The 12,297-nt window shown below is 33.0% G+C and overlaps 1 protein-coding gene across 2 annotated transcripts; it reads right to left on the bottom strand.

Annotated features, from left to right (window-relative positions):
• Positions 1–2,462: 2,462 nt before the first annotated feature.
• Kr (Kruppel) lies at positions 2,463–10,631 on the bottom strand. 2 transcript variants are annotated; one of them, XM_067777340.1, is made up of 3 exons: positions 10,278–10,631; positions 9,496–10,079; positions 2,463–4,677 (listed from the first exon to the last, which is right to left on the bottom strand). In XM_067777340.1, exons 2-3 carry the CDS (start codon positions 9,530–9,532, stop codon positions 3,062–3,064), a joined length of 1,653 nt encoding a protein of 550 aa, XP_067633441.1. In that variant the 5' UTR covers positions 9,533–10,079; positions 10,278–10,631; the 3' UTR covers positions 2,463–3,061. The 2 variants fall into 2 exon arrangements, with proteins under 2 accessions (XP_067633441.1, XP_067633440.1); XM_067777339.1 differs by having other exon boundaries at positions 9,496–10,631.
• Between the last annotated feature and the right edge of the window lie 1,666 nt (positions 10,632–12,297).

Here is a 12,297-nt window from a genome sequence, read left to right as displayed (position 1 = left end):
CGATAGCATTTTAAATAAAAAAATCAGCGAAGTAAAAAAAAAACAAGATTTTCATAAAATTTTGTCGAATTAATTAATTTTTTCGAAAACGATTTGTGATTGGTTTGCCTAGCTCCAGTTACAAAATTTACAGAAGATTTTTCATAAAATATCGTAAATAAGAAAAAAATTTTTTTTTCATAAAAACTGCCACTCCTATTTTTCTGTGCGCTGTTGTATTTTAGAGAATTTGTCACACGAATTTCGACGACTGTTGGGCTTAGGCTGATGACAGAGAGGAAGCGAGAAACGTTACAATAATATAAAGATAGAAAGCTTCGCAAATCACTTCTTATGTAAAATACTAAAAGTTGTCAGAGTGCCAGAAACGTTTGTAAAATATACGAAAATCAAAATCGCTTCTCGCCTAGCATAGCTTAAAGCGAGCACTCTGCCATCATCAGCCTTAGGTTTGACAGCAAAACTTTTTTTCTACAATGTTCGTTCGGCGATTTGATTTTGTTTACACCTTCCTGCGTTTCAGCTCTTAAGCAATTTTTTTTATATATTTAAATTTTTTTCTATTTACAAAAATTATTTTTTACGCTTTATACTCCTGCCATAATTCGCTTATTTTATATTTCAAAAAAAAAAAAAATATTTTATATAGCTTTATGAAAATGACCTTAATTTACTTCTTTTTTATTTACTAATTTTTTTTTTTTGTTTTTCTTTAACTTGAGGTATTTCATATGTTAGGAAAAAATCTTTTCTTTATCGAGAGCAAAATAATTTTTGTATATTTTTTTGTTACTATTGCTTAAATTTTGGGGAGCTTGTAAATTTTGACTGTACATTCATTTAGTTACATCTAAACTTTAAAAAATTTTGTGTTCATTAAATTATTTTCAAATATAAATTCATTGTTTTCAAGCAATTTGCGCCACTAAATTTTTTACGGCTTTTGTAATTTTTGTTAGTGTTTACAAAATGTAGAGGTAATGGAGGTATTTGGTTTTATAGTAATTTCCCGTTTTCAAATTTTATTTGGATTCGAGCAGTTGGAAACATTGTGTGAAAAAAATTTGAAAAAAAAATGTTTTTTAAGTTAAAATAAAAATAAATAACTAAATAAAATAAAAAAAATTTTGATTAAGAAACTAGAAAAAAATAAATAAATTTAAAACAAAATTTTTTTAAGTTAAAATGAAAATAAATAAAATAAACTAAAAATAATAAAAAAATTTAAAACAAAAATTTTTTAAGTTAAAATAAAAATAAATAAATAAAATAAAAAAAATGTTTGATTAAGAAACTATAAAAAAGTAAAATTTTTTTTTAAATTTTGATGACTAAAATACAATTCTAGTTCGATTATCTGTGACTGATGACGGAAAATCGTTCAAATATACATCAATTATCCACCCAACACATCAAAACGAATCGAGTTCCTGTAAGTCGTGAATGAGCAACACGTTCACAATAGTAAAAAGCTGAGATTGGTTTTCAATCGACTTATTTCAAAGAGAACCAATCACTAAAAGAAACGCTAAAAGGGAAATTCAAGGCATGGAGGAGTGGCAACCCTATTTAGCATGATTTTGCTATTCTCTGAGGATACGGACGTGCGAAAAGGTTATTCACTTGTAGGAGTTCACAATGAACACTACATCGCAAATGGGACAAGTAAATCTTGCGCGCGCAATCTCAGAATTTGATAATTTTTTTTTTTTAATATTTAATAAAAATAAAATTTAAAATTAAAAAAAAAAATTTTAAATAAATTTTAAATATTATCAAAATAAAAAATTTATCAAAAATAAAAGTAAAAAAAAGTGCGATTATTTTTTTACAGCATTTTTTACTTTACTAAAAAGAAAAAAATATATAAATTTTTCGCCCCCTAGCGCTGCGCTTAATATAGAAAGAGAAATATAAGAAAAAATTTAGATAAAAAAAAACAATAATTTAGTAAAAAATTTAACAGAAAAAAAAACAATTTCGATTATTTTTAAACATTTGTATTTAAGCATTTTTTATTTTTCTAAACAAACACAAAGCACACATTTTTCAATTTTACTAAAAACTAAGCCAATTAAAGTTTAAATTTAAAATTAAGTGCAACAAATAGTTTTTTGTTGTTTTATTTTTCTTATAAATCTTAAAACAAAGCAAACACAAACAATTAACTTTTAAATAAAAAACATTATCTTAAGTATAAATATTTTTGTTTTGTTTTAACTTATAGTTGATTTTGATTTTCGTTGCAAAATTTATTGCTTACATTTGAAAGTTAAGAACTAATATTTTTGATTAAAATAATTTCATTTGGTAGAAAAATTATAGTAAAATAAATATTTATTAAACAATTATTTACAATGTTTTTTTAGACATATTTACAAAAACGAAGTTTTTAAGAAAAAAATAAATAATTAAAATAAAGTATTACTTAAAAAAAAAATTACAAAATTTTATAATGGCACTGATAAATATAAAAATTGTACAACAATGTTTGTTACTGCACTGACAACGAATCCGTTTAACTTTCTTAATATTAATTCAGCTCAAGTTTTTTTTGTCTTCTTTGCCTTAACAATTTACAAGAATATTTACAATATACGAATTTTTTGCTTTGCTTATAAAAACTATGCTATAACTACTTACGTATTAGATTATCTATATATGTATGTATATAATTGTATGTATGTATTAATTAATTAGCTCAGCATTCATTGTTGTTGTACTAATTGGGATTAACAATTGTTTGTTCATATTTTTTTCATTTTTTTCAAATATTTTGCTGAGGTAAACGTTGTATAGCTCATTAAGCAGCGCCATCTAGCGTTTTTTTTCAATTTCAGCATCGAAATTCTACCGTCTCTTTTTTAAGCGCAACTTTGTTTCAACTCTTTTGCTTCGGTTCAGGCACATTTTTCGTGCTACTCAAAGTGGCTAGCAGTGAGCGTAAGAGCGGTGGCAGTAGCAGCAGTGGATTACGGCTCAGCGCTGGCGCTTCCGCATTTGTTGACTTGGACGCTTGGTGCCTTAAATCTTCCGTATTTGGCTTGTTCAACACCTCCTCCTACTCCATTTTCATGGGATGTTTTAGCGACAGAAAATGGTGTTGTTGCTGTTGCTGGCGCATATAATGCGTGGCCGCAAGATCCAGCTCATCAAGATCGAGATCATCATGCATCATTGTCATCGATTCAGGTGAATGAGCAGCGCTCACCACTGCGGAAATAGCATGAGAGTTTATATGATGACGATGCATGCTCAAATCTTCGGGTTCAGTTTGTTCTGGAATTTCCGTGGGCATTGGCATAAGTTGTGCGGGTAGCCGAAAAACATGCCGAAACTCTGAAACGGCTTTTATGCTATGCCTACCAACATCAATGCTCATATCACTTTCGGACAAATCAAGCGGTGTATCCTCCTCATCTTCATCATCGGCGGATGCTTCGGTGGTGGTATGCAGCTGATTGTTAGGATGATGTTCCATCAATTCATAAGCGGAAATAGGACCTGGGCGTCCAACGTCCATTGATTCCTCCGAACCGTAACTAGAACCCATCACCGATTTCTGATCGCAAAGCGCATAATCACTGCTCAGGCCACCAGGGCTGAGCGCTGCATCCGGCGATGTGGGTGGTGAATGTAGACCAGAGATGGTGTTTTGACCACATTTGTGATTCAATAAATGATGACGCCGTCGGAATTTCATATGACATTCAGGACATTCGAATGGCTTTTCGCCGTTATGCACCAACATGTGTGATTTCAATTGATTTGAGTCACTGAATTTACCATCGCAAATTTCGCAAGTATACGGCCGTTCGCCGGTGTGTACGCGCAAATGACGACGCAAGTTTGCCACTTGCACAAATTGACGATCGCAATGCGAGCAATGGTAGGGCTTTTCGCCTGTATGCAAACGCATATGAGTTTTCAAATGATGATCGCGTGTAAAGCGCTTATGACATTCGGGACACTCGAATGGCTTCTCGCCGGTATGTGTGCGCTCGTGATTTTGTAGCACATGCTTGTAACCAAATGAGCGTGAACAAATTTTACACGTGAAGCTCTTGTCACGTGAAGGATCTTTTGTGTTGGATGTTGAAGTGTTGGTGGCATCTGTGCGACTGTGACCATCATGCGCTGAATTGGGCGAAGAGCCCGATGATGGCGGTGAGATGGGACCTGAGTTGCTATACAACTCGCCCACATTCATTGACATTTCCATTGGTGGTGAAATCAAATCTTTTTTGATAGCAATTTTACGTTGTTTCTTCAATGGTGCTTCACATTGTGCTGAGCTTGTCGGTGAGAGCATGCTGTGACTGTGTTTGCCGCTTTGCAAAGGCGTTGTCGCTGCTACGGGTGAATGCGGACTCGCTGGTGGCGAATGCGCGCTGGCATTCAACGATTGCAGATGTGGCATGGCGCTTGGCCACATTTGTCCAAATAAAGCGGGATGTTGTGGGAAAAGTTGGGAGGCCATGAGCGCGGCAGCCGCTTGCCGATTTGCGGCTAAGAGTTGTGATGGCGAGAGCATACCAAAGGCGGCGGTGGCGTGTTGGAGACCAGGATACAAATTGTGGGCGGATGTATTGGCGGACATTGGTGGGGACATGGTGAGTGTATTATGATGCGCCTCCATATCTTCGCGTTTCATGCCGGCTAAGGCAGCAGCTAAGCCTAGAAGAAAAGAAGAAGAAACATTTTGATTAGCCCAAAAGTTAAGAGAAATTGTTATTAATATAAATACGGAGGGGTGACACAAGGTCAGCGGGCATAACGTCAAATGGCCACAAAATCAACTGAAGTTATGACCGGCTGAAATGGTAAAATTTCAAATGTCAACATTGTGAGGATGGCTTTTCCGAAATAGTCATTAAGTCAACTCTTTTTTTCTCAAGTGGCGTGTAGATCAATTATTTTGTTTCGCATCTCCAAGTACTAAAATGTTACGTTTTATTGTTTTCGCCATATTTTTGTTCAGTCGAGTGAAACGAGAATTTGTTTAATTTAAAAACTTCGAATACGGCCCTCTTCTTCCTATATTTTGGTTCTATTCGAGTAAAAAATCGGATAAAGTGTGGCCCAATGATGCACTCTCCGAGATAAGAAAAACCTATTCATCTAAAGTTTTTTGCTTTTGCGTATGGTCTTTTTCCAGAAATGGTCATAATGTCAAATCGAAACTTCCAAAATGACAATAAAGTCAAATTTGGAATGTTCATAAGATCAATTGACCGTTTGTCCGTTGACCTTATGTCACTCCACCCAAAAATTCATACATACAAACATGGATAAGACGGAGAAGAGAGTGCCTTAGTGCTGTAATTAAGGTTCATTGCATACCTCAAAGCGACCTTAACACACCCTAAAGCCAAACGCGGTAACCATTTCCGGGCGGGAAATTGAAAAAAATTGACAGGACACGTGCCAATGCCATACAAACATTCATAAAAACATAAAACAGAAAAATAAAAGGCAAAGAGGACTTACAAAACTGAGAGAAGCAAGCACAAGTAGGTAAAGGACCTTAACCTCTTTTGCGTACCGCTTGCCAAACGCGTGCGAAAAAGCAAAATTGCGTGCGAAGCGGAGTTGTGTAGAAGGCATATGTGTAAGAATTAACGTAAGGATAAGCGAATATGTGTGAAAAAGGAAAAAGCAAATATGATTTTGTTTTAAATAAATTTTTAAGAGCGTTGCAAAGAGCGAAATGGGTGAGTAAAGAGAAAATGTTGAAAAATTATGCATGCCGGCATTGCGAAAACAGGACTATAAGGACATATGAGTGCACACATGTATGTATGTATTGGCAAAGGATTTTCACTCAAGCACGTAGCTCAAGAGCGCAAGCGATACAAAGAGGTAACAACAGAAAACATATGTGAGCTCTGGATGGGCTTTCAAAAGCTAGTGTCAGGGGGGACCTTTAGTGCTATCAATCAACTAACTTACATGAAAGTGTTTGTACGTGTGTGTGTGGTCGTGTTTTTAGGGGCGTGCGTGCGAACGAGTTAAATGCCGGCTAAAAAAAATAACGAAAGATGTGCGCGTATTTGTGCGAAATTGAGTTTGTAAACAAAACAAAAATGACGTCAAATATAAACAAAAAGTAAACAACAAAAAACAAATACGAAATTCATATACATACATGTAAGATGAGGGCTGGCTGACATTACGTACATATGCGTATACATTTGATGATAACGATAATAACGATAATGATGTTGATTATGGCGGCGACGCTGGCAAGCACAGACAAATCGCGCTGGCCATTGAGACGTCGTAACTGCGTGTGGCTTTTTTTATTAATATTTTCTCTTCTTCTAGTTTTTTTCTTATTTTGCTTTGTTAATTTTGCGCTAAAACGCTAAACGATATGGCAAGACGCCAACGCTTGGTTGAGGGTGGGTGTGTGGAGATGTGCAAAGCGCCATTGCTTGAATTTGTCATTTGCTGCGAATGTCCGCCGCAACTGAGTTTGTTTTTCTTTAGCAGCGTAAAAGGGGTTGCCGCAAGCTTCGTGAGTAACTGAAAGTGCTTTGAAGCGTGTGGGGGGGGGGGGGGGGGGGGGGTGTTTCGAGTGTGTGTGTGAATGTTCATACAATAAAACAAGTTTACTTGCGCTTGCATTTAAAATACGAAACGGTTTTTTTTTTTGGTTTTTTGATAGATGTAAAGATGTAAACTTTTTGAAAGATAAGAACATATTTGCAAATAGAATACAAAAATGGTATTTTTTGGCATTACGGCTTAAAAAAGTTTGAACGGGTAACCAAAATTCTTCTGAATATGGAAAGAAGGACATGTTTTGCAAGATGAAAAAGTTATTAATTTTCTTCTCAAAGCGATTTTTCAGCACCAAAATTTTTAATTCGGTTTTTTTAATACACCCAAAGTTGAGCTGGCCGCTGCGTGAGAACGTCACATAGACTGAATGATTCGATAGTGTTTAATATACCCAATATAATTTTTTTAAATTTAAAATAAATTTTTTTATTGCAATTTTATCTTATAAAAACGTAATATGTAAAAAAATAATTTTGAAGCCCATTGAATTTTAGTTGCGCTTAAATATTGGGTTGCATTTTCAGACCTTTTTATTCTGAGGGCAACTTCTATTTTCTTCAATAAAATGTTGTTACACCGTGATATTGAGGATATTCGAACGGCGGCAAAAATTCTAAAAATTTAAGTCGATTTTCAGACTAAAACTAAAACTTAGTGGACTTCAAAACTGCGCTTTCAGTATCATCATTTCATCATCATCATTTTTGAGCTTTAAAAAGATATGAACTAAGTTTTTAGAACTAAGTTTATGTTTGGGTTTGAAATTAGTTTTCCAAAGTGGGTTTTTGGATTTTTTTAACTAAAATTATAATAAAATATGTGCTGATTTGGAGCTTTACGGCCGATGAATTTAAGGCAAGAACATTTTTTCCTCTTTTAAAAAACTGTTTTCCTTCCTGTTCCCTCCTACGCGTTTCGATGCTGTCGCATCTTCTTCAGGGAGCCTGATTTTTATTTAAAAAATAAATCATTAACAATTATACACATTACACATTACCGATTTACTTTCTTTTTTAAATAAAAATCAGACTCCCTGAAAAAGATGCGACAGCATCGAAACGCGTAGGAGGGAACAGGAAGGAAAAACATTAAAAAAAAAAATGTCCTGTCTTAAATTCATCGACCGTAAAGCTCCATTTTAGCGCATATAGAAACTGAAATTTTGGCCCAATTTTTAAATTAACCATTATAATAATATATTGAAATTTATACGACTTAAAATTTAGTGAGCTGGAGGACTGTGTCTTTGGTTTTTATGATTTAATTGAAACTTGCAAAAAAATTTCAATATTTTCGAAACATTTTTCAATTCAAATCTTCAAACAACTTAAAACTTTTTGAATATTGTCATAAGAACTTAAAGAGAAAAAAATGTAGAGGATTGAAAGAAGTCACACCTTTTTCAGTTTTAGCTCAGAAAGCAACAATTGAAGTTCAGAAATTTACAAGTTCAGAATTATCAATTTAGGTTCAGCAAATTATAGTTGAAGCTCAGAAAATTACAAATAAAGTTCAGTAAATTATAATTGAAGATCTATTGAAAATTCTGAACTACAATTGCAATTTTCTGAACTTCAATTGTAGTTTTCTGAACTAAAACTGAAAAAGGTGTGCAGCAAGCATATATTTTTTCAAGCAATGAATAAAAAAAATTATATGTACATATTTCAAAGACTCCAATTACGAACTTCGAAAAAAAATAAAATTCGAAAAATGTAAAAACCCCTTTTTTGCTAATGTTTCAATCTTTTCAAAAATATTAGTTTGGTCCCATACCCAAGCAGGGGCTTCACAGCAATAAAGATTTATTCAATGAAGTAACTGATTCTCGAAAAGTTATACTCATAAAACAAGAAACTTCCTCAGAACAAGTAATTTTTCTTGTTTGATTTTTCGGCATAAAAATGTTTCTTCAGTTAAGTATATGATTCAAAAATATGTAAAGTATCATGTGCATATAACGGGACCCTATCGTGTGAAACGAACCGCGATCGATTAGTTTAAAAATCGTAATAGCTCTATTTTGAATACGCTTAAGGAAATTTGAGAAACAGTGGCTAAAAGAACTCATAATTTACTATAATTTTGAAGAATAGTTTGACAATAATACATTTACGAAATATTTTATGACTGACTTTTCTTCTCGTAGAATATACCATAGAAATAATAAGTCCATTTTAAGACAAAGTCGAAAGCGCTGTATGATTTTTAGAGTAGTAAATTTTTATTACTAAAGACTCAAGCTGCAGCAAGAAAAGAAAATCTGACAGTTCCAAACGAACAGTCCTGGTATATTTTTATACATCCTCTACTAACTCAGGAACAACTCAACCAATTTTAATGAAATTTGGTATATTGATAGTGTACTAGATTCTAAGACTTTCTATCGAGTGTTGCCACGTTTCAAGATTGCCATTTATTTGAATTTGTTTTTGTAATTTAACCAAATATGCCAACATGGGTGTAAAATGAAAGATGGTTTGTGTGATATTTCAACAAAAAATATTTATATATGGAGTGCCATTTAAATGTATTAATAAAAATGTTAGTTAAATTCTTGCTTGAATCGAAATGCGTATCCAGGGAAAGGTATTTTGCGGTAAACATGAAAACGTAAAAAGCAAACTAAACTTCAGAAAGTTTCTAGAAAACGACAACGAGTGTAATGCCAAATATAACAAAAATTCAAAACGGCTTATGGAAAACGGGAAAGAAAACTATTTTTCGTCGAAAATGAATAGTGAAAAAAAAACAACGAAAATATAAAAAAGAAAAGCTAAGTCCTTAAATTTTTGTACAGAAGTTTCTAGACGAATGAAAGCAGTCTTTGATAAATCCAAATTTCTACGAAAAAGTAGAAACTTCAACTTGTTTCTCCTAAATATGTGTGAGTACTTATCATGTAAAAATAAATTTCAAAATACTTACTTCGCGTTTGTGCGTCCTGTAACATTGAGATCGCCATGTTGTCAGTGTAATGTGAAGAAAGGGCCCCAAAACCCAATTGGCGCGAAATATTATAATTTACGGCCGCCTTGCGTAGAATGCAGCAAATGTTTACACTTGAAACCGGCTTAACACTTAATAAATTAAATTGTTCTTATACGAGGTATAAACAAATTGTTTTTTAAGTTTTTGAGGTTGTTGTTGTATTTTTTTTTTTATTAATTTCAAAAAATTTTCAGAAAAAATTAGTTTTTAAAATTTATTTCGGTATTTTTTTTTTTACAATTTGAGCACTTTTTGTACTTTGAGGTAGTTTTGCACAAAGAATCAATAGAAATTGTTTGTAATTAACTGTACACTTGCTTTAGAGGTTTTTCAAAAACAGAAAATTTTCTAGCACACACGTAAATGAGGTAGTTTCTTAGTAGTAAGTAATTTTATATAACTTTTATTTAATTTTTTTTTTTGTTTTAACTTTACTAAACTCGTTTGATTACTGACAACTTGAGGTATATGTTGTTGTGTTGCAGTTTTTTGTTTTTATGTTTGTTCGAAAAAGTTGCGCGCTGTGATTTTTTTGTTTAATTTTTACGTTTTTGAAATTTAAATTTTTTTTAATTTAAATTATTTCGTACGACTTACTGCTGATGTGCACCGGACGAGTTGTCGCAACAGAGTGATATGATTTGCGTGCCGTCGCTACGATATATAGTGACACAACGTCAAAAGGCAGCACCAGCAGCGACGTTGACAATAAATCTTACTCAACAGCGCCGACAGCGGCACATCCTTTGCAAATGCAGCGAATGTTCTTAGGTAGGTATTTCTGCTACTTAGGCTTTTGTGTCGTTTCAAAAAAAAAAAAAAAAAAAAAAAAAAGAGCACTTTTTGTCTTTTGGTTGTTGTTGTACACTCTTTTGTTGTATAATGTTACGCGTTACACTTTTCCGTGAATGTGATGCACTGCGCCTGTTGTTGTTTTAGTACAATTTGATTTTTTGTTTAATGAATGAGTACTTTTAGTTAGTTAGGTAAGCGTAAAAAAATTTATATGAGCATGTTTATAGATTTTTATATAGAAAAATTCGTCAATGGATTTCTTGTGAAAAAATAACGTATAATCACCGCTTCCACTCACTTTCAGAGTCAAATCACGACTGATACAATTCGTTTGCGTATCTCAGTTTTAAGCAACCATACAACAATAACATCCAGTTGGTGTTATATATACATAGAAAAATATCAACGGGGCAACCAGCATTCAAAAAAGGAGGGTTGCTTTCTCCAAACACACACACACATAGACAATCCTGCAGAGCATGTAGTCTTCACTCAGTGCTCCAGTAACAACAACAATACTTGATTCTTTGACTTTTGAAGAGCTACACACACTTTCACATCTACGTATAAAAATAAACCAACCCAAGCATGTTTAGCCGAGTTTATGATGGTGTTGAGCATGATATGGGCAATTCGTGTTGGGTAATTCGAAAACAAAATAGAGAGCCAAACACACGTTTTACTCTTAACAACACGCAAACAAACATACTTATTCACATGCGAGCACGTACATACATTTTGTTTAGAGAAATACGCCTTTTTTGAACGAGTACGCCACTTGAGTTATAGTTACACCGTTCATTTGACAAATTCACTCACTCAACCCATGCATTTCACTCAAATAACTCGTCATACAGGTAAATTTGAATGTTGGTGCGGTATATTTGCAATTTTGTGTTATGTTGTTGCCGCCTAAACATACATACAACATTGATATCAATAGTCCTTGAATATTTAGACTTTTTACCTTTTTACACCAATGTGGTTCATTTTGCTTGGCTCATAAATTTATGTAGATCGCAGCCTTTGGTTAATTCTACTGCAGTTACGCTTTTTTTGTGGGCGTTACGTGCCATATTTTGCCATTATAACTTTTACAAATATTTACCGCTTTGTATGTCGCAGGACTAAGCTAACACGCCTAGGTAATTACTTTTATTTAAATATGCAGGAATGTTCAAATTATTTCACATATTTCTTAAAAATGCATTTATGTATGTCTGTGCATTGTATTAAGGTGCAAAAAAAGGATTATTATAACACTTCATTGAATTTTCAGACTTGCTTTTTTAGGACCCCTGTTCGTCCGGAAATTTTAATAAAAAAAAATTTTCTCGCTATTTTTCATTCTAACCAAAAATAAATTTTCTCAATTTTTTTTCAATAAACAAAGATTTAAAAGTTGGTTTTGTTTAAGAATATAAATAAAGAAAATGTCTACAAAAAAATGTTTAAAAAATTATATCGACTGCTGAGCAAAGCTGTGGAGCATACGATTACATTTCAATTACGATTACTGTAACTGTAATCCCCACATTTATACGATAACGATTACCCGTAGCGTAGTAAAAGAATTACTTAATTTAAAATTCAAATTTTGTTAAGTGAGGATAAGTACTTATTGTATGGGAGGAAACAGTATTTTATTTATTCAGTGATCCATTTATTGCAAATGTTGTAATAATTAATAGTAAAAAGCAAAATTACAAATTGGTTTTCCTCTGTTTTTGAGCGAATCGGCAAATGACTTCTTTACTGTGATATCAATATTTCTATTGATATTTAATAGGGCAAGTCCATTCAGTCTATCTTCTCCGGTTGAATTCTTTATCCAATTTTTCAAACGCCTCAATGTTAACAAGTAAGGAAAGTTAAGTTCGGGTGTAACCGAACATTACATACTCAGCTGAGAGCTTTGGAGACAAAATAAGGGAAAATCACCAT

This window comes from Eurosta solidaginis, chromosome 3, assembly GCF_040869045.1.
Source record: "Eurosta solidaginis isolate ZX-2024a chromosome 3, ASM4086904v1, whole genome shotgun sequence".
Taxonomy (NCBI): domain Eukaryota; kingdom Metazoa; phylum Arthropoda; class Insecta; order Diptera; family Tephritidae; genus Eurosta; species Eurosta solidaginis.
Note: the sequence above shows the minus strand (reverse complement) of the source record. Positions and strands in the feature narration are given on the sequence as shown.